Source organism: Eupeodes corollae, chromosome 2, assembly GCF_945859685.1.
Source record: "Eupeodes corollae chromosome 2, idEupCoro1.1, whole genome shotgun sequence".
Classification (NCBI taxonomy): Eukaryota; Metazoa; Arthropoda; class Insecta; order Diptera; family Syrphidae; genus Eupeodes; species Eupeodes corollae.
Window position 1 is genome coordinate 9,595,987 of NC_079148.1, and position 21,058 is coordinate 9,617,044.

A 21,058-nucleotide genomic window follows, 5' to 3' on the forward strand; every position below is an offset into this window, starting at 1 on the left:
TTATAATTAAAATTTTACCCACAGACACTTTTAACCGACCGCTTCGTAATTCTGTAAATTTAAAGAAACCGTGAAGTTTAGACCACAATGTATGGAATGTTATATGAAAACTTTCAGAAAACTGACAAAAACTCGTAGAAAAAAGATGCTTTTGATTTGAAGCAAAAAACAAGTTTTTGAAAATAATAGCACACTACTATCTTTATTTCCCCACTGTACCTCTGAGAAAAGTAAGTACCTCAATTCGTCAACAGGAAGTTACGATATTAAATTATGATAACCTTCTATGATGGGATAAATCTTTTTATAACTGCTTATTTCAAAAAGTCAAAAACAAATTTCAAAATTACGTTTAACGAAATTTTCAGTACAGAATCTCTGTGCTCCTCGGCTGGAACCATCTCGAACTAGTACATATGTGTCAAGTCAAGTCATAAAAAAACAATAAATCTAAAATTAACAAAAAGGTTTGCATCCGTCATAGCTACAATTCTTAAAGAATCAAATTTTAACAATCTGTCAACGATTTATCGCCCCACGCTATTTAGCTTGGTTAATCAAACCTGAACTTCTGATTTTGGATCTAATTAAATACAAACAAAATAAAAACACCAAACAACACATATCACCAATTATAATTAAATATCGCCTCCAACTGACGCATGGATATTTATCATCACCGATGGGTCTCAAACTCCGGACAACACATCTTATGCGGTGACCCATAAAAACGGATCAACCATAAGCATTTGTATTCTTAAATATTTTGCCTCAATCTTAACAGCAAAAGCAGTTGCCATATTACAAGCTCAGCCAATTCCGATGAAAAATATGCTCCGACAGCATCTTAGTAATCAATGCAGTTAACAAAAAAAAATAGTCTCTAAAACTGGCTTATACAATTTTATATTAGTTTGTAATTTGATTTGCTTGTTAATAACTAATCATAATGTTTGTATTTGTTCCTTTAGTTGGTATAGGTACTTAATTCTGTTTATTAGGGAAACAGGTAGGAATGCAGGCAAATGTTGTAAAATTGACTACATGCCTCAATAAAACAAAGAAGAAATCTTGTTATAGCAGCTTATTTGTTTTATATTAGTTACTAAGAAATCTATGTTAAGCAACAAAAAAAATAAACCAAAAAAAGATTTTTTGGAAAAAAGTACTTTCCATTTCTCAGAATCTAAGATGCATTTCTGTTCTTAATTTTAAATTCAATTTTTATGGCTGGAATTTTGAGAATAAAAATTACACTTAATAACATAACATTTTGAAAAGACGTTAGTTTGAAAATTTAGTGTTAATATTTTTATAAACAATGTTTTAGCGAAATACCCAGTTGCATTCCTCCCCTTAAATAATTCAACCGTACTGCTAGGAATGCCCATCAGTTTACCCTTGAGCCCAATTTCGGTCGTACTGTTAAGTACAGAGATTCTTTCTTTAGCCACACATGTGGAATGCTTTAACTGACAATATGCAGACATTCAGGGCCAAATTGATGAGAGAACAACCAGGGCAGCCTACAGTACTTTGTACATACATGATTATTTAATTACATTAACCTTAAATAACAGAAATCATTCATCTATATTTGTTTATTCTAATCAGGCAATCAGTGAAATATCAAAATCATATGACAATGCTGCAAACATTAGTGGCAAATACAATGGGATGCAGGCTCTTATTTTGGAGAAAAATCATTTATCGGCGTTCGTATCTTGTTGTGGTCATTCTCTAAATTTAGCGGGAAAACCAGCTGATAACTCTTGTCCATCGGCTGTTCAATTCTTTGATTTCGTGCAGAATTCGTACACGTTTTTCACAACAAATACAGAGCGGCACCGAATTCTGATTGAGAATTTATCGGAGAAGAAAAGCGTCCGCTTTTTTTTTTTACTCTTAAAAAAGCTGTAAAATACAAAGTAACCGTCCCTTCCATTTCTGACAACGTTACTCTCACACAGGAATGGTTGAGAGTTGTAAGTCACTGGGCTCTGGTTCTTCATGGACTTTTGCGCCATCTAATTTATTGTTAAGCGCCTCCATCCCGTTTCCCTTACTGAAAGATTGCATGCCTATGAAGTTGTTCGTTCGAGATTTGCATTACTGAATCACATCGAAAAGATGGATGCCGAAAATTTGCACGCTTCAGCAGAGGCATTGGTGAAAGTGTATCCGGATGATTTAGACCCTAGTCTTTGTAATGAGTTAGTTCAATTTGTGTCTTTGATTGACTCATACAAAAAGAAAAAGGACTATGGAACAGATCAATCGCCGGAACTATTTTTCTTTTTTTTTATTTTAAAAAATAATTTAGGACGAGGGAACTCAGCTTCTTTACTGCCCCCATTCATCTGTACCTCTAAATCCAGCCCTGCAGACATTGAAAACCAATGTGCATCGGTTTCTCCTTTCCTAATTGCTCGCACTGTGTTTAATCATTATATGGGTATTCATATAAAAACAAATATGTTTTCATTTTAAGTTTAAAATTAAAATTTTTGATAAACTATTCACTAAAAGGACTTTATTTAAAAAATAAAATCTCTGGATTTTTAAAATACTTTTGCGTGACTCTGTAGGTGTTATCGATATTCTTTAATTAAAATAATCATGTCTTTTTCTCTCAAATAAACGGGAGGAAATAGACCCTCTCTTTACTCGCTCTAGTCTTTTGGTGAACTTTATACCAATCTCCCTTGTGTTCGAAAATGTACTATGTCAAAAAATTGAATAGAAATTTAATTAGAAACAGAGCGGCTACCGTCGCTGCCGCTGTAAACTATAAAAATAAATTTCAAAATTGCAAGATAATAACGTAACAAAGAAAATTTTATTGTTTTCTCTCGTTACAGAATAAATTTATACAAATAAACAATTTTTTTAATAACAAATTTAAATTTCGATAGATTCACTATAAACGTTGGGCAGTTGTTTCTTTAGATTCAGTTAAAGCTCTTGCTTGATGAATGAAAACCGGGACATTTATACCCTGCAAAGAAATTAACATATTTTTAGAATAAAAAATATTTATGTACCCTAGCAGAGACAAAAATTACATACCTGCATTTTAGCTGACCTAATGAAACCCTTATTTGAAGTTATTGTCAATGCCTTCATTGTAATGCCAAAAGCAAAAATTTTCAAACTTCTAGGGTTTATTTTTCCACCCACATTTATCACAGATACTTCATTCGGAATCTCTTGAACATCTTTGTGTATTTCAACTCTTTCCATTAGTTCCTTAGCTCGTTGTTTTTCCATATCACCAGCAAGTAGATTTACAATGTCTTGGAAGGATTGAAAGGCAGTTTCACAACAAATCAATCTTTTACCCTCAAAGATTTTATCCAAAACTGGCTTGAGGGGGGACTCCCGTTCTCGTTTAGCCTGTTCGGTGAGAATGGGTTCTCTGAAACTCCAGTTGGTGCTTCCGTTGGTTAAGGAACTGATATAGGCTAGCATAGTTGTAATGTCTAAATTCAATGTACTAACGTCGGCATAGTCTGTTTCTGAATTGTCTTCATCATTAAGAACGCCGACATCACCTGGAAGTGGTTGTTGATTTGTTATGGACAATGCTTCTACACCGATTTCCTTCATGTCTTCGAGTATTTCATTTTCGATTTCATGACTAAAGTAAAATACCACCTGCAATAACAAAGTAACCATATTTATTTAACCTATTTCTTTTATACAGAATTAACAGACATACCTTGGGCTTACGGAACATACAGAGGTTTTGATTAGCTGCATATATGAATTCTTCAGCTTGGTCAATAATGCTCTTTGCTCCGTAGCTAGCACGACCGTTGGCTGCGTCTGTTAATGACTTGGAATTCCTTGCGATCGCTTGGGATGATATAGATTTTAAGATGACGAGAGTTTTAACATGCAAATAAAAACTCCATACCTTTTATCCATTTCAGTCCATTTTCGCAGACAATATCAACCCTTAGTGGGTTGTTGCGCTCTTCTACTGGGAATCCACAGTCAATATGGACAACATCCTTCTGCAGCTCGAGAATCTTCACCAGAAATTGGTAATGGGTCAAATTGCTGCACATAACATGATTCAATTTGATGGAGTTCGTTGATACAACCTGATTTGTAATATCATTTGTTTGTAAACATTTGTTTATTTATTTTTTGATAGGACAATATTTAGCTTACAGGGAACAGGTGCACATTCCTGTGTGCCTATAAACTACCAGATGGACAGACCACCACCCCACATACCTTTTGTAAGAATTTGATCTCTTGATTGATTTTACGTTGGATTTTCTGGGCACCCGGTATTGTCTTGTACTGATCGAGTTGTTCTATTAGATTTTTACCTAAGAAGATCTTTTCTTCAGCTAATTTTTTGATATTTTCTTCACATATTTCCATTATACAAGACGTGAATAAGAAATTTCAACATAAAATGCAAAAAAAAGTAAACTACTTTTTTGTTGTTGACGAATCCGTCATCTGTCATTCTGTCAAAAAATGTTGCCACTCTACTTCTTTAATTTGCCGAGTGCGTTCAACAATAATTCGGTTCCACAGATTTTATGAGCAAGTTATGACGAGTAATCCATTAGGGCAACAGACGTATATTTTTATTTTATTTAGGGGTTAAAAATACAAAGTACACTATTAAGTTGAATATTAGTGTGAAACAACGTTTTTTTTGGTTTAAAGAGATAATTTTGAAATCAAAGAACATCCATAATTTTCAAAACAATATTTGTATTTACAATTTTCTCCGAAACCAAGTTTTTGTAGCTCCAAAATTGTCCAAATAAGGGGCAATTTGTCTGCTTTAATACTTAACACTTTTCTTTGCTGGATATTGTTAAGGACTTTTGGGCATTTGTATATTTGAGAAATGGTCAACCACTATTCAGCACCAAGCACTGACGCTTCAGTGCTATAAACTAACTTCGTTTAGAACTTCTTTTATATTAACATTTAAGTTAAATCATTTAATTTCATTCTTTCAAAATCTTAATCGCAGTTTTCTTGATGTTTTCGGCCTAGTTGACACTATAACTCTGTCCAATTTGTATGCAATCCACTTGATTCAGGTATTAATTCAGAATCGATAGCGATTTATCGCCACATCAACACGTACTTTTTCAATTTCTTCCAAATTTATATCTTTTATCTTATCTTTTTGATTTTTTATTTCAGAAGATTTTGTTGCTATTCTGTCAACCATTTCACAAGATAATCTTGTTTTTAAACGCCATGTTACAAGTGCTCTTCTGCTTGATAAAATTACTAAAAACAAAAACTCCTTATTACTGCAATAATTAATACATACAATTTCAAATAATTTATTTTAAGGAGTTTAAATACTTGGGGTCTCCATTGAATATTTCCGATGACAGGACTATCGGCCTATCATCAGATTAACCAATAGAGACCAACAATCCAACATACAGCCCATTATCCGGTCATCAGAGTTTGGATTTTTTGAGTGGATCAAAATCCTGTCATCAAATTTGACGTTTGAATTGTACGTAGTGGTGAGCGTCCATTTTCCACACTCTTTTTAAAATTATGATTTTATTTCGTTTGAATTGTCGTCAAGTGCCTTAATTCATTAATTCAAAATTATCTTTACTAGGCAAAGAACAGCTTCAAAGCTGTCGACCGATATCCTACGAAAATTCTTATATATTATATTCTTCTTCATCGTCCTCCCATAGTAAGTCCTGGAGCAGGTGCGCCTCCAAATCATGCAGTTCCCTTACTTAGAGAAACGGATTCATATAAAAACCTGTGTTTTCTTTTTTTATATAATTTGTTTGAAATTTAATTTAAAAAAAAAAACAATAATTACCGACACTAAAGGTAAATCAACAAACAAAAATAAACAACAGATTAAACGTTTCTATTGGCAAATGTTTGAGGTTTCTCATGGCAAGACATAATATGCCCAATCAAAAATGGATTGCGGATGAGATTGCGATTGAATTGTACTCTTGTGGAGCCTCTGGGATAGAATAATTTATTTTTTAATTTTGTACACTGATATTCCTCCAAGATATAAAACGTTCATACTTCTATCTCTTTTTTTCTTTTGTTTGTTTAATTTCCAACCATTTGTGTTTTTTTCTTTCAATAAAAGCTCACACTAACTTGCCATTTGAATCATAAATTAGTAATCTACCTGTCATAACAAACATTATATTTTTAGGTTTCTGAAATTCGTCCAGATAGAAATCAATTACAAAAATAGTGAGTTTTTGCGTGTTATAAGATGAGCCATAGAAATCATTATCGACAGTAAAAGGCAGCTAATAACCAGTTTATTAAAATTTGTGCTTCGCTTTAAAAACTTCAGTTCGATATTTAGTATTGGTGGATGTAAATGTATCTACAGCTTCAGTGTTTTAGAAAATCAATATGAATGTGTGAAAGGCTGCCGTCGTGTTTATTTCAACATGTTTCCAAAAATGTGAAATCAATCTTTATGATATACTCATCATTTATATTTAGAAACGAAATTTAAAACATGTAAGCAGAACTTAAGAACTCTAATTGAACTTAATACTTTAAAACATGCCCTTAAAATTGAACGAATAACAAAACTAACGAAAAACTGTCATAGTGACAGATGACAGTTGCATTGACGGTTCTTTCAGGGCACATGGCTGCGTAGTAATATTTTTGTTTTTCCAAAACGCAGTAAATAAAAATACAAATTTTGCCCAATTTTTGCATATAAATTAATTCAATAAATCAAAAACATACAAAATGGAAGTTGAAAATATAAAAGCTGATGTCTTTGTACCCGAAAAAGAAACAAAAAAGGCGAAAAAACGATCTGCCAACGAAGACACCGATCTCATGCAAATCGACGAGGCAACAGGCATTGAAGGTGTCGCCAAATCTCACACTGTTCCCAAAGCAAAGCGAACCAAAAATGAAATTCGTAAAATTGGAGTTCCACCTCACAGGTTAATTTATAAGAATTTCACTTGAAATAAGTATCTAATATTGAGTATATTCTTTTTTGCAGATTCTCATCGCTCAAGGAACATTGGATGAAAATCTTCACTCCCGTTGTGGAGCACATGAAACTACAGATACGTTTCAACACCAAAGCCCGTCAAGTTGAACTGCGTATAAGTCCCGAAACCCCCGACATTTCCAATTTACAGAAAGGAGCCGACTTCGTAAAAGCCTTCCTCTGCGGTTTTGAAGTCGACGATGCACTTGCTCTTCTGCGTCTGGAGGATCTGTTTGTTGAGAGCTTTGAAGTTAAGGACGTCAAAACTCTCAAAGGTGATCACATGAGTCGTGCCATTGGTCGTCTAGCAGGAAAGGGAGGACGAACAAAATTCACAATTGAAAACGTAACCAAAACACGTATTGTTCTGGCTGACAGCAAAATCCACGTCCTCGGAAGTTACCAAAACATTCAACTAGCCAGAAGAGCCATTTGTAATCTGATTCTTGGTTCACCACCCAACAAGGTTTACGGTAATCTTAGGTCAGTGGCGAGTCGTTTAGCAGAGAGAATATAAAGATTTTTGTGGTTATTTTTATTAAACTAAAGCTTAAATAAATATGAATTTGGAATATGTAAACAATGTGGGAAGTTTTTAAAATTTTGTGAATATTAAAAGAATCAACATGAAAAGGGTGACACCTGCCAGCAGCATGATACAACACATTTTCCTATTCTTTCGCTGATACATCTCTGCTCGATGGAGTTGTTTGAGACCTTCGGAGACTCTGGTGTGAGTCTGTTCGACGTTGTAGTCGATGCGATCGAGTACAGTGCCTTGTTCTTGCACCATATGAGACAAGTCCTTAAAGATATCATTTAGGTCAAAGATGGACTTGACGATTTTCGAGACTTCCTGCTCACGGTGCTCGGCTAGTTTTGAATTTTCCTCCTCGAACAGCAGAAGTTGCTGTTGGGTCATTCGGTTGGTAACTGGTCGTTGGAAATGTTCATCAATTTGATCGTCAGTTTCCTCATAGAACGTCGTAGAAGTATTGGATGTTGAAGCAGCAGGCTGAAGGAAGTTATCGAATGAATCGACAAATGTATTCTGGCTCTTGTTATCTAAGTCAATGGTCGTGAAGTCGGGTGTCTCGAAGTACTTTTGAGAGCGTTCTTCTCGCGAATTTAACTGCCTGACGTAGGCACTCTGGCTATTGCGGAACTTGAAAGTGAGTTCCTGCAAAGACAGCAGAAGGTAAGTCACAACATTGGTAGTCAGACGTTGCTCAGTCCTATTGCCGACACCCAGACTCGATCGTATACATTGAATGTGTCTGTGGGTGGATGTGATGAGCTTCGAGATCTCCTGCGATAGTATTTCGATTTGTTGCTCTTCCTCGCAATTCTCATCGAATGCAGGACGGAGAAGATGCCGCGCATGAAGCGATCCGAGCTCATCAAGTTTGGGTTTGATCCTTAAAAGTAAAGTAAACAAATAAACTCAATATATGTTCACATCAAGGCACAGAATACAACTTATTTACTTCGACATGGAGTATTGCGCCTCCTCGAGTTTATCGACCCAGATCGGTGGTGATCCGTATTCATCTCGCATTTCCATTCCTTCCTCGGCGTCATGCAACGATCTTTTGAGGAGCTTTTCTGCATCACTGCCTCGCTAAACAAATACGAAAATATTTCTTAGCAGCTGGACTTGAATCAACAGATCGATATTTTTAATACGTACCCTGTCATCAGAATATAAATTCCGATTTTTTGATGCGTTATTACGCATTATAACGAAAACTTCTGTAAGATTTCTTGATGTCATTTTGGAAGAGTAGAGAATGCCCAAACCTTCATAGGCTGTCTATGTCTAATTTAAATGTTTTTTGGGATTTTTGAAGTAATTTTGTTTAAAAAATACTTGGACAAGAAAATAAAATTAAACTTTTCATATTATTGGTATTATATGTCAAAAAAAGTTATCTTAACATTGAACTGGTTATAAAGTTAAGAGTACAAATTTATAAGCACTTCCAATAGTAAGTTGTTTTAATGACTGCGTTCAGTTCCGACAACTAGTATAACACAATGTTAATGAAAGAAATTAATTTTATTTGATAACCTATTTTAAAGGGTAAGATAACCCTAGAAGTTTGTATTAAATTACTCATTAAAGTACTCCATTTTTAAATTTAAGCATTAAATGCATTGCAAAATTGCTCCTGATTTCCTACTACTCAAAACGTCAAACGCGTTTATCTGAAAGTTGGTGGAATTTAGGCAATATTTAACCAAATGACTTAAAATTTTGAATATTTCTTGGAAAATACGTTTGGAAGTACACAGCTATTACACGCGAATTGCAACACACGGTTTTTTATTTGATAGATATGTGCAAATAAATAATAACTATAGCAGTTTTAGAGCGAGGAAACACTTATTTCTATTTTAAATTAATTTTCAAAAGTCTATTTTTAATATACAAAACATACTTCCTTTACTATACTTCCTTTTTTGTTTGGGATTTCTTTTTAGTACTCAAATGCAAAATTACTTTGGATATACCCAAATTCGCACCCACCTCAAATCCTTCAGTGATTCCAAGCAGGGGGGTTACATACCTAGCTGTTAGTAAGCCGTGTTATCAATTCAAAAACACTTGTTTTAGGCTCAAAAAATGAGATACAAAAAAAGTTGAAAGTTTCCCCCCCCCCCTTCAAGGTAAAAGTACGTTTTTCAAGAGCACTAATGTTATAGCTCGATCTTTTTTTATTTAAAAAAATAATAAATTCTTAATATATAATTACGTTTAATGTTTTATTTTCTTAAAATGACTTATTGTGAATAGTTTGTTTTATATTATTTACATGCTGAATGAGCTCTCCCGAGTGTCATCTAGTTGACAGTTCCTTGTTTGTTTACAAAAATCAGCTGCTCTTGTGTCATCAATACGAATGACGTGTTGACAAAAGATAATTTTTTCTTCAAAAATCATTTCACTCATATTTCCAAGTATTGATTTCGGTACTACATCTCATAGATAAATAAAAGATGAACGAAATTTCCTAGATAAGACAACCAACATTTAAGGCCCACAGAAACCCAGCAGTCATGACTCGGAACGTGTTGCATAGCAGTTTACTTAATGCCGGATTCAGTATCATATTCCAGGTAAGATTTGGAAACTAAAATCGGTTTGTAAACAATTATGTGTATAACTAAAGAATAAATTTATAATTAATTATGTTTATATTATTTGCGAGATTATATAAGTTGTATTGTTCATAAAGATTATTTGCCGTTTCGTCACATTCGGAATCAACGCCTTCATTGTTCGCAATGTTGGCCGAGATGTTCTGGGCGTTATGAATGTGCGATTGCTGTTGCTCGAGAGTACACTTCTATTTTTGTCGCGTGAAGCTATTAATCGTGCTGCATTGAGTGCCACCTCACAACAAAAAGACAAATGCTCTTGGCCACAATTAATAAACCAAATGTGGCTGACGTAAGTTGCTATTGCTATTTTTTCTAAGTTCCCTCAAACAAAAAGCCTACACTTAATCATCTCTTTACAGAGTACCTACCTGTATAGCCCTATGCATTCCTTGTACATACATTTGGCTGGATGTTCTAACGCCAGTCGATGATCATCTCAAAAGTCAGTATAAGTTCGCCTGCTACGCTGTCGCACTGTCCTGTGTGATTGAGCTGTGTGCTGAGGCACCGGTCTTCCTCACACAGGTTTTCTGTTTTGTTAAATTGAAGATTTTCCTTAACACCTTGCACATAATGGTGCGATCGGCGTTATTTATTTGGATAGTTCTTAAAGATCACAGTATTGCCATTGATGCGTTCGCAATAGCACAGCTAGCAAGTGCCATTGTGATATTCATTGGACATTATGCATTTTTCTATTTTTACATCAAAAGGTTAAATGAGCACAAGTCGAATAAGAAAAATGACCAAAAGGAAGATGATCCTATGTTTCAGAGTATGGATGATTTTCCATTCCAACGGTTGTCCGAGTTGCTTCCTTTTTATATGGAAAATAAGGTAAAACTTTAATATATTGAAGAAGTAATTTGGAAATAAGTAATTTATGTCTACTGCTCTAGGATACATATTTCAATCCTAAACTTCAAATTCTGACCTTGAGCTTTATCAAACAAGGAGTCTTGAAGCAGATTCTAACCGAAGGAGAAAAATATGTCATGTCGATGAGTCCGGTTTTATCTTTTAGTGAACAGGCCACCTATGATGTTGTCAACAACTTAGGAAGCCTTGCGGCTAGGTTCATCTTTCGGCCTATAGAGGAGAGCAGCTACTTTTATTTTACGCAAACCATATCGAGAGACGTTCAGCTGGAGAAACAGAATATAGTAAGATTTAAATTGTGTGATTTTAAAAATATTTTCATAAGCAAGCTATTTAACTCTTCAAGGCAAAAGTACACGAAGCTGGAAATGTATTAAAAACCCTTTGCATTGGAGTGACATCGATCGGCCTGCTAGCCTTCACGTTCGGACAAAGCTATTCCCATACGCTGCTGCTGATTTATGGTGGAGCGGATTTTGTTGCAGGTGGTTTGCCTGAGAGTCTTCTAAAGTGGCATTGCCTGGCCATATGCTTCATGGCTGTCAATGGCATCACTGAAGGATACATGTTTGCAACGAATACGAGTAAAGACATCGACAAGTATAATTATCTTATGGCCATATTTTCAATAAGCTTCCTAATCCTTTCCTACATTCTAACGAGCGTATTCGGACCGGTTGGTTTTATTTTTGCCAATTGCATAAATATGTTCTGCAGAATTTGCTATAGCACAAAATTCATTCTACATCAATATCGACCGTTGGGAATGAATCCTCTTCTTGGTATCATACCAGGGAATTTATTTATTTTAGCATTAATTACGACGGGACTGTTATCGAAATATTCAATGGTAAGACTCAAATACATTTTGAATTTGTGAACATTGAAGTTTTTAAATTTTCATTTCTCATTTCAGATAACAATGAATTCATTACTTGTACACGTTGGTATAGGATTTGTTGGAGTTTCGGTATGCCTCTGTTGTTGGGGTATTGAACATTTGGATCTGCTTAAAATGGCTTGGAAAAAAGGAAAACAGCTAAAAATTAAGAAGACTTAGACGTTTTCTAGATGATGTGTTTGTTTTTGTATTTAGGAAAATTGTAGGATCACATGTTTTAAACGATAACGGTTCCTTATATTAAAATAAACTTATTTAAGAAATAATTTTTTAGCTCTTATTTAATTTAAAAGTAAATTTCCTAAAACCGTTGTTCTAAAAATAACAGAATGACAGAACCAGTTTATGTAATTTAAAGGAAGGGTTATGCAGTTTTCTTTTCCAACCAAAAATAGTAATCAAGTTCAGAAAAAACCGTAAAACGTCCATTAATAAATGTTAGTTAATCTAGCAATCTTTCCTTCAACTACCTTAAAATTCTTCTTTTTTATCTTTCTGTTTTCAAAATGCATTATTCTTCAAGTGGCAGTTAGTTAAGACAGCATGAATTTCATTATTCTAGTTCTTAACTATTTAAAAGGTCAGTCACCAAGACAAAATATTTTTGTTACATTGTTACATTCTTCTTAAATGAAATTTTGATGCTTTCAGTTGTGTACTATCCACATTTCCACAATAGCTAGTGCAAGAAACCAAGATGAATGGTATTTTGATTCGGGGGGCACATCACATATGAGCTTTAATGAAAACATTCTGGAGTGCGTTTCTAAGGACATCGGTACAATAGTTGCTGCAAACAATAGCAAAATGAAAGTAACAGGGTGCGGAACGGCAACTCTAAAACCAACATGCAATACATCAGCGACAATACGTCAACGACGTGAAATTAGTTCCAGATTTATCCGTTAATCTTTTGTCTGTAAAAGTAAATAACTCAAAAAAAAAGAAACAATTAATTGCCACAAGCACAATAATGTTGGTGGCTTATTTAGATTGAACACAGATTGCGTGCAGTTCAAAATGCACAAAAGATCGTTGGCATAGCAGAATGGGCCATTTAAATCACGAAAGCTTTAACAAGCTACACGAAGGTAGGTCAACCGTAATCAACTTCAGTAATAAAATTGAAAAAGACTGCAAAGTCTGTGCAATCGGCAAACAACATAGGTGGTCATTCAACAAGTGTGGGAGTGGGGCAAGTGAACGGCTTGAGTTAGTGCACATGGATATTTGCGGACCAATCGAAAATTGTTCGGTTGATGAAAGTCGTTATTTCATTCAGGAAGAATTTTTGTATACTTCTTAAAAACAAAAATGGACTGGGAAGTTCTCTCATCTTTTAAAGACTTCTTGGCATTTGGCTCAAAATCCTACGTTCTGACAACGGCAAAGAGTTTCTAAATCGCAAGTTTCAAGACACACTTCGTAGCAATGGAATCCAGCTTCAAACTACCAACGTGCATACGCCTGAACAGAACGGTTGGGCTGAACGTAACAACCGTTCCATAGTTGAAAAAGCACGATGTACGCTCGCCGACTCGAATATGTCAAAATCATTTTGGGCAGGAGCAGTCGCATACTCAGTTTATCTTCTCAACCGATCTCCATCGAAACGAACTGGAAAAACTCCATTCGAAGCATGGACTCAACCTCGCCCATATCAGAGTGTTTGGAACTTCTACCATGGCACACATTCCGAAAGCCAACCGGAAAAAATGGGTTCCAAAAGCCAAGGAATGTATTATGGTTGTATATGACGAAGAAACCAAGGGCTATCGTCTTTATGACCCCACCAAAAATTGTATTTTCAAGAGTTGAGATGTATCATTTATTCATGAGGAGTCTATTGTTTCTGTGTCCAAAATACATGATAAGTCGGCAACGCTAAATAACGCACACGGTGAAGCGTAATATATGGCGCTATCAGCCACTTTGCAAGAGGCACTATAGTGGAACGGACTCGTCAATTTTCTTGGACAACAGAAACCTCCATTGCAAACCTTGCGATAATCAGAGCACAATTTCGATAGCAATTTCATGACTTCATACAGGATGTACTCAACCAGGATCACATAAAAGTCGACTATATAAGCACAGCCGAAGAACCTGCGGATGCCTTAACAAAATCCTTGGATAAAATTAAACATGCACAATTCAGAGAAGCAATGTGAGTGCGATAAGAACCATATCGTGAAGGAGGAGTGTTGGAGTCACCCTATAATATACATAAGTCATATGTTTCGTATCTCTTCTTCTTTATATTATCCCATCTCTTTTGTATATCTATTCTTTTTAAATAAATCGTTTTGATACTGTTATAACCAGCAAGCCGTCTTCACCTTTTCTTTACTTCTACTCTGCACTAATCAATTTAAATTTTGTATTAATTTAAACTTTCAAGGGAAATGTTGTTCAAATAAGTTTCGTTTGGGTGAAGTTAACCGCTTACACCGTGAATAAATGGAAACCGAATTGTGCATTTCATGTGAAGCGCACAAACCGCTAAATTTGGTTGAGCTTGTTATTATGGCAGCAATATCATTTACATAAATCGTCTATTCAAAATCTGATATTTCAAATTGAAGGCAGCAATTATTGTAAACAAAGCGATTTTGTATTTTTCCGTAATAAATGTTTATATCTCAGGGAATAGAAAAAGTTACGAAAATAAATTTGATAAGTGTATAGTTTTCCGTCGGCTTATTAAGTTAAAGACTAACTTCATTCCTCGAATTGCTAATTATATTCATAATTTTATTTTTAATTTACATAAATATTTTGACTATAAATTTTTCCTATTTTGCTTAGTTCTCTAAAAAGGCAGCAGACCCTGCCGAAACGTAGGGAACATGTATGTAACTTAATTGTTTCATTGCAAAAACTACAGCGAGCACAATATTTACACAAATTGGTCAGTAAATCAACTCAATGAAAATAATGTTGGCATTAAAAAAAGGGATAGTAGTATTGAGGGTAAATCATATCATCTTCGTTCTATGAAACCTTAAAACTCCTAAATTCTATTAATTTGTACATTGATTTTAAACTTAAGGTATGCTAAAACAATACAATTTTTTACTAATTGCACTTGTCTACAAAATTTTGCAAATTGACAAACAAATTATACATTTCTGAAAATATGGCATTAAAATTACTCTATATTAAAAAAAAAACTAAAAAGGTCATACTTTTTAAGGCAATATTAATTCATTAGCCAGAACTTTTTCATTAAACGTGATATGATTTTCCAAATCTAATCGTCAATAACAGAATAATAGCAGAAACATAACATCAAGTTTTAGAAATATTAAAAAAAAAACATAATAATAACATTAAAAACGGTCATTTCAAATTCGAAATCAAAAGCAAACTATGTCAAAATTTCAGTAATAAAATCATACTGATCAATCTGTTAAAATTAATACTTCTATTATATTTGATATTCCGTTGTTTATTTTAATAAAAACTAAATTAAAGCTAATAGAATTTGTTTTGCAAGAAATTAGGCTTTTATTTGGACTACTTTTTCGGCTCCAATTCTGAGCTATAAATATTTGATTTTTGTATTGACCAACAAATTTATGGGGTTTTCCATTGGCATATAAGTTCAGATTTCCGTCAAAAATTGATTTTTTTAATGGCACATGGAACACGATTACAATAATTAATTGTATTTTTGTTACTGTATATACTCGTTAAAAAGACCAGCTCCAGTTGTCAAATTAAGAGCTGAGCATTTTTACAATTCTTTATCAACTTGACAACAAGAAATAAAACAAATTTGTTACTTCTCTGTATGAGTTTTTAATATCAGCACACACACATACACATTTAAACCATTTTTTATTATGTTTTGTGTATTTGTATTTACCACCACATTCTATGTCGTCCTTAAAATGTCTTCAAGTTTTTTACCTGTTTATTTAATTTGACAAGTTTCTCTAGAAAGCCGGCAATTTTTCTCGAAACTATAATAAATAATTTATTACATAACAAAATATTATTGAGGCAGGTTTATTGTTTATCACTTTCCCCTTTCTCGGAATATTTATCTACAATAATCTTTACAAACTCTGGAGCCCGATGTTTTTTTTTTTTTTTGAAATAGAATACTCTACGAATTCCTTTAAAATGGCTTCCAAATTTAGTTTAATTTGTTTGTTTAAAATTTTTGTAATAGCTAACTTTAAAAAATAAATTACAAAAAAAAAGAAAAACTTTTCACTGTTAATCTGACAGCTGAAAATTGTATTAGTATTAGTGCAAAGAGGGGTAAATCTTCCGAAAAATCCAAATCTGCAAATTTGATCTTACAACAAAAATAAATCAATTTATTTTTTACATGCAAGGCATAAACAGGGGAGATTTCTGTTTTGATAGATTTAGATCAAAAATAAATGGATTTATTTTACCTATGGAAAAACCATTGGATTTTTTCAACAGTTATTTTCATTAAAAAACAAATAAAAACAGCTTACTTAGCGAAGGTAAACACCTTCTTATAGCGAAGACAATAGCAGAATCTTAATGAGAGTTGTCAAGGAAGGCATAAACAAGGGAAATTTCTGTTTTGATAGATCAAAAATAAATGGATTTATTTTACCTATGGAAAGAACCATTGGATATTTTTCTCCAGTTGTTTCCAGTTAAAATCAAATAAAATCCGCTTATTTAGCGAAGGTAAACACCTTCTTATAGCGAAGACAACAGCAGAATCTTAACTTAGAGTTGTCCAAAATCACCAGGTAATTAAAAATATTCAAGAAAATTTCCCTTATGATTTCAACCCTGGTTACAAGAGGAGATCGAGCAATCGAATCGAATTGAGATTTCGATCCAGGTATATGGTGGCACTGAATCGAATTAAAGCACTATTCACATGAGCACGATGAACGAATATTCGTTGATTTTGACATTTCTTTCACATGAGAGTTTTTAATTCATAGCGAATGAGCCACAGCCAAGCTCCATTCACCCCCGAAACCAAAACAAGAATGATTTTTTCAAGTTAAATATTCGCGATTATTTTATTCGTTGCAAGTGTGGATAATGTGGAACGAGAATAAAGTTTGACAGTTGGAATCAACAACAACGAATAAATTTGTTTTCTTAAATTTATTAATATTTGATATTTAAAAGTAAAAGTATGCATCATAAATCAAAAAGAACCTATATTGCTATTGTTTTGTTAAGAATTTGTATGGAAATATGTCTTCAAACGTATATAAACTCACATTTTGTAATTCATTCGTCGTTCGTTTGTCGCGCTCATGTGAATGCTGCTTAAAATGGAATCCAAATGACATTTGGGTTTTATTTGTGTGCGTACTGCTACGTGAAAAACTTTCAAATAAGTTTACATTTTTTGTGAAATAGAAAAAGAATAACGAATCTTAGCATTTTTGTCCTTCCCATTCCTTCTTTATTTATAATGTCCTTCCTTATTTCTAAAAACACATTTCCCATTAAATTATTCCCAACCAGAATATAATTGAACAAAAATACATCTTCTGTTATAAAATCATATAAGATTTTAACAATTTCGAATAGTTACCAATAATTTGTATAACAGTTTTATTATTCTGTATGGGATCAATTTGAAGGGATATTTTTGTGCATACCTGGCAGTACCTTTTCTCATCACATTAACATTAACGTCAGCCATTTTTGTTTCCAAACCAAAGTAGTTAATTATATTTATTTTTATATCAAGTACAACACAAGAATATAATGGCAATGCGAATGCATTAGTTGTAATAGTTTTAATCAGATTTTGGTTTCAGTTATTTAAATTAGTTTAAAATTAATTAACACCGCAACTGCAAAAACCCCCTGCAGTTCCTAATTCAAATAAAATTCCACAAGAACCGACGCAAACAACATAAAAACATTAAAAGGTAAGCGTCTTCATTTAAGTCAAGTGCCTACTTCAAATATTCAAAAGGCGGTAAATCAAAATTCTTCAATAATTTTGGTGACTGCATTACGAAGCTTTCCTTCACCTTCGCGTTGACGTTCAAAGCCAATGGTGTTGGCAGCCGGCGGCGTATCAAAAAAGGCGCAAAATTATTAGAGAATTAAGGCTTTCCATGAATATTTTTAAGGCCTTTACAAAATAACCACAACTTTTATATAATCAAATATCTAATTTTTAAAATAAACTACTCTTTAGATATGAAGAGGGGACGCAAATCCGACGGACCTACGACTGTTCGCACAACTGGACGAATAAAGGTATGTTCTATTTTTGTCCGTCGCTCCTATTGTTTTCTAATTTTCTATTTTTATCTCATTCCTTTCTAACTTTTTTATCTAGAAAGCAAAGGTTGTATTCGATCCATCGGATAATAATCTTCCCAAGCATCTACGAAATTCAGCTGGTTCTGTACAAAGTAGCCAACAGCAATCCCAATCCGATCATGCGAGCGATACTTCGAATGAGCGGAGAATAAAGGAGGAAAAGCCACGTATAGTTAATTCTAATTCATTGAACAATGTGTTTGATGAGACTTGTTGTTATGTATGCGGACGGAGGGAATTGAAGAAAAACAAAAATAAATTGATTTCTTGCAAAGACTGTGATCATAAAGGTAAGTTTATTTCTAATTTAATAAGTCCCCGAGAGAATCTTTTGTTTAACAAAAAATATTTTTTTTTTTGAATGTTTAGCTCATATATCGTGTCTTCGTTTGGACTTCGAAGATCATGTAAAGCTTCGTGAGAATTATCGCTGTGATGTCTGCCAAATTTGTTCATCTTGCTATGAAGGCCCTGAAGATGTAAGTTACCACTCTTTCTCTTCACTGCTGAACTATTCATTAAATTTCTTCTGTTTTCTTTTTTTTTTTAGGGAGAACTTATAACATGCACAAAATGTGTTAAATCTTTCCACTTTGCGTGTCACATACCAAGTATGGCACGATTTCCGACACAGACAAAATGGCTTTGTTCGAAATGTACTATTCCTAAAGCCAAGTCTCTGCTGAAAGTCTTAGGCGTTCAAGCTGCGCCTCCTCCATCAGCTCCTCCTTCATCAGACGTCGTTGATAAGAAGCCGGCTATTCCAGTCGAAACAGCAACAGTCAACAACTATACAAAGGAAACTGACAAAATCATTGTGAAGAAACAGTCCTCTCCGAGTCCTAATTCACGTCTTTCACCAAATGCCAGTTCTATATTGCAGCCTTCATCAAATTCCTTGCTAACGGAATCGAATTCTCAGGACTTGTCCGATATTCCAATCGTCAAGAACTGGTCAGCCAGCCAAGTGACTGAGTACTTTACGAAATTCTTTCCCAATGAGGCAGATATTTTTAAAGATCAAGACATTGATGGGCAGTCGTTGTTGCTGTTGAAACGCTCAGATGTTGTGAACAGATTGGCCATCAAATTGGGCCCAGCGTTGAGAATTTATAATCTTGTTTTGAAAATCCAATCTGTATCGACTGATCCAACCATAGGCTGGTAGTCTATGATTATTATCTTCTTTTTTTTTTTGTTTAAGTATCTATTCTATCTATGTCTTAACTATTTTAATGAACTTTGTTAATTACAGTTTTATAATATTCATAACCTAATTATAATATTGTGTTACCTATGAAATTTATTTGTATGTAACTGCAGAGAGATCTTCCAATTCGATTTAATTTTGTTAAAAACTTTTCTTATAATTAAAACTTTTACTTAAAGTTGAATTCATTGAATTAAATTCATTAAAAATACATACGTATATTTAAAATGAAAATAATAATAAAGAGTTGGTTTTTATTTGAATTGTCGTTGTCGTTTTTATTTATCGGATAGAAAATCTGATGAAAATCTTCCAAGAGGCACTCGATAAGAATCAGTAATTAAAATTACCGGATTTATTAAAATTAAGCACTTATCTCTGAAAGACCGCCGACTTCACATTACGGACACTAAAGGTATAACATTTGTGAACATATTTCCTTTTTTTACAATGCGGAATTCAGAAAGTGGCTGGCTTTTAGCAAGCTTCAATCTACGATCAGAGGCTCATCATAAGTTCATGAGTTACAAAACATTTATAATGAACTATTTGGAACATAAAATAAAATAAAGACATTTACGATACAATCATGCTTATTTTGAGATTCGAACTAAACGTTGATTCGAGTGACTAGATCTATCCGTTCGATTGAATTTTGTTTATTTTGAGATTCGATTGGAAAATATTCATTGCATTAATATACCAGAGCAGAACAAAGAAACAACTGGCTCTTAGGTAAGAAAGCGTTAAAATTGCATAGGTAAATATATTTCACATTTTATTATTTAGGTGACGCAGGGTATCCACTAGAAACTTGACACCATTCCGGTTCCAAGAAGCATTAAAAGCAAGGATAATAGACAGCTTTCCTAGTCAAGAAACATCAATGAACGGACAATTGACTTACTGAAAATTAGATTCAGATATTGTCTTAAGGCCAGACAGTTGCATTATTCTGCAGAGAAATCTAATCAAAAATTAAATTTGTGCTTTGCAAAAAATTGCATTTTTCTTTAAAGATCAAATATCGAAAATATTTATGTTGAAGATTGCAACGAAAGTCTTTGAAAGTACACATTTAAACGAAGCTCGAAACGCTCCATTGTTTTAATCAATTATCCATCGTTTTTGTAACAACAGACAATTTTAAATTTATTTAAAGTTTTTATTTAATTTAAAAAACAAAAAAAAAGGCTGGTATGCGACCCACACTGATAACTTTGGTTGTAGGTTTTTGTGTTGGGTTAAAAAAAGTTGTCCGTTGAATTATTCTTAAAAATTTTTAAATCCACAACAATATTTTTCATATAAAGAAAAAGATTAGTTTGAAAATCTAGTTTTGTTAAACAGATTTTTAGTCGAAAACAAATTTTTATCAATCTGAGTAACATTTCTTAAATTTTTAAAAATTGGATAAATGAAATTAATTTGAGAGATATCAAGAACCGAAATATCGAAAACAATATAAAAAAAAAGAGTTTGAAGCCAATATTTCTAATTTTTGTAAGCTATTTGAGTCGAGAGTACATTTTTACCAAGTTTTAGTATTGTTTTTTGTGAGGTTTTTATTTAATGTAAAAAAACTGTTTAT

General features: G+C 33.4%; 5 protein-coding genes across 6 annotated transcripts; 3 read left to right on the top strand and 2 right to left on the bottom strand.

Annotated features, from left to right (window-relative positions):
- Positions 1 to 2,820: 2,820 nt before the first annotated feature.
- On the bottom strand, positions 2,821 to 4,477 carry LOC129945765 (UPF0415 protein C7orf25 homolog). Of its 2 annotated transcripts, none has more exons than XM_056055678.1 (5): positions 4,246 to 4,477; positions 3,920 to 4,109; positions 3,722 to 3,858; positions 3,070 to 3,657; positions 2,821 to 2,998 (listed from the first exon to the last, which is right to left on the bottom strand). In XM_056055678.1, exons 1-5 carry the CDS (start codon positions 4,396 to 4,398, stop codon positions 2,921 to 2,923), a joined length of 1,146 nt encoding a protein of 381 aa, XP_055911653.1. In that variant the 5' UTR covers positions 4,399 to 4,477; the 3' UTR covers positions 2,821 to 2,920. The 2 variants fall into 2 exon arrangements, with proteins under 2 accessions (XP_055911653.1, XP_055911654.1); XM_056055679.1 differs by having other exon boundaries at positions 4,180 to 4,317.
- A 2,148-nt stretch (positions 4,478 to 6,625) lies between these two features.
- Positions 6,626 to 7,595, top strand: LOC129946816 (RNA-binding protein pno1). The gene is made up of 2 exons (XM_056057161.1): positions 6,626 to 6,959; positions 7,022 to 7,595. Exons 1-2 carry the CDS (start codon positions 6,757 to 6,759, stop codon positions 7,527 to 7,529), a joined length of 711 nt encoding a protein of 236 aa, XP_055913136.1. The 5' UTR covers positions 6,626 to 6,756; the 3' UTR covers positions 7,530 to 7,595.
- Positions 7,527 to 8,942, bottom strand: LOC129946815 (syntaxin-16). The gene is made up of 3 exons (XM_056057159.1): positions 8,703 to 8,942; positions 8,500 to 8,633; positions 7,527 to 8,430 (listed from the first exon to the last, which is right to left on the bottom strand). The coding sequence occupies exons 1-3, from the start codon at positions 8,784 to 8,786 to the stop codon at positions 7,608 to 7,610; spliced, it is 1,041 nt and encodes a 346-aa protein (XP_055913134.1). The 5' UTR covers positions 8,787 to 8,942; the 3' UTR covers positions 7,527 to 7,607.
- Positions 8,943 to 9,908: 966 nt separating this feature from the next.
- On the top strand, positions 9,909 to 12,223 carry LOC129947451 (protein RFT1 homolog). The gene is made up of 6 exons (XM_056058012.1): positions 9,909 to 10,132; positions 10,252 to 10,466; positions 10,537 to 11,014; positions 11,077 to 11,340; positions 11,403 to 11,906; positions 11,973 to 12,223. Exons 1-6 carry the CDS (start codon positions 10,073 to 10,075, stop codon positions 12,114 to 12,116), a joined length of 1,665 nt encoding a protein of 554 aa, XP_055913987.1. The 5' UTR covers positions 9,909 to 10,072; the 3' UTR covers positions 12,117 to 12,223.
- Positions 12,224 to 17,618: 5,395 nt separating this feature from the next.
- Positions 17,619 to 19,730, top strand: LOC129945460 (histone acetyltransferase KAT6A). Its single transcript, XM_056055225.1, has 5 exons — positions 17,619 to 17,854; positions 18,130 to 18,191; positions 18,274 to 18,547; positions 18,627 to 18,736; positions 18,808 to 19,730. Exons 2-5 carry the CDS (start codon positions 18,132 to 18,134, stop codon positions 19,423 to 19,425), a joined length of 1,062 nt encoding a protein of 353 aa, XP_055911200.1. The 5' UTR covers positions 17,619 to 17,854; positions 18,130 to 18,131; the 3' UTR covers positions 19,426 to 19,730.
- The last annotated feature ends 1,328 nt before the right edge of the window (positions 19,731 to 21,058 follow it).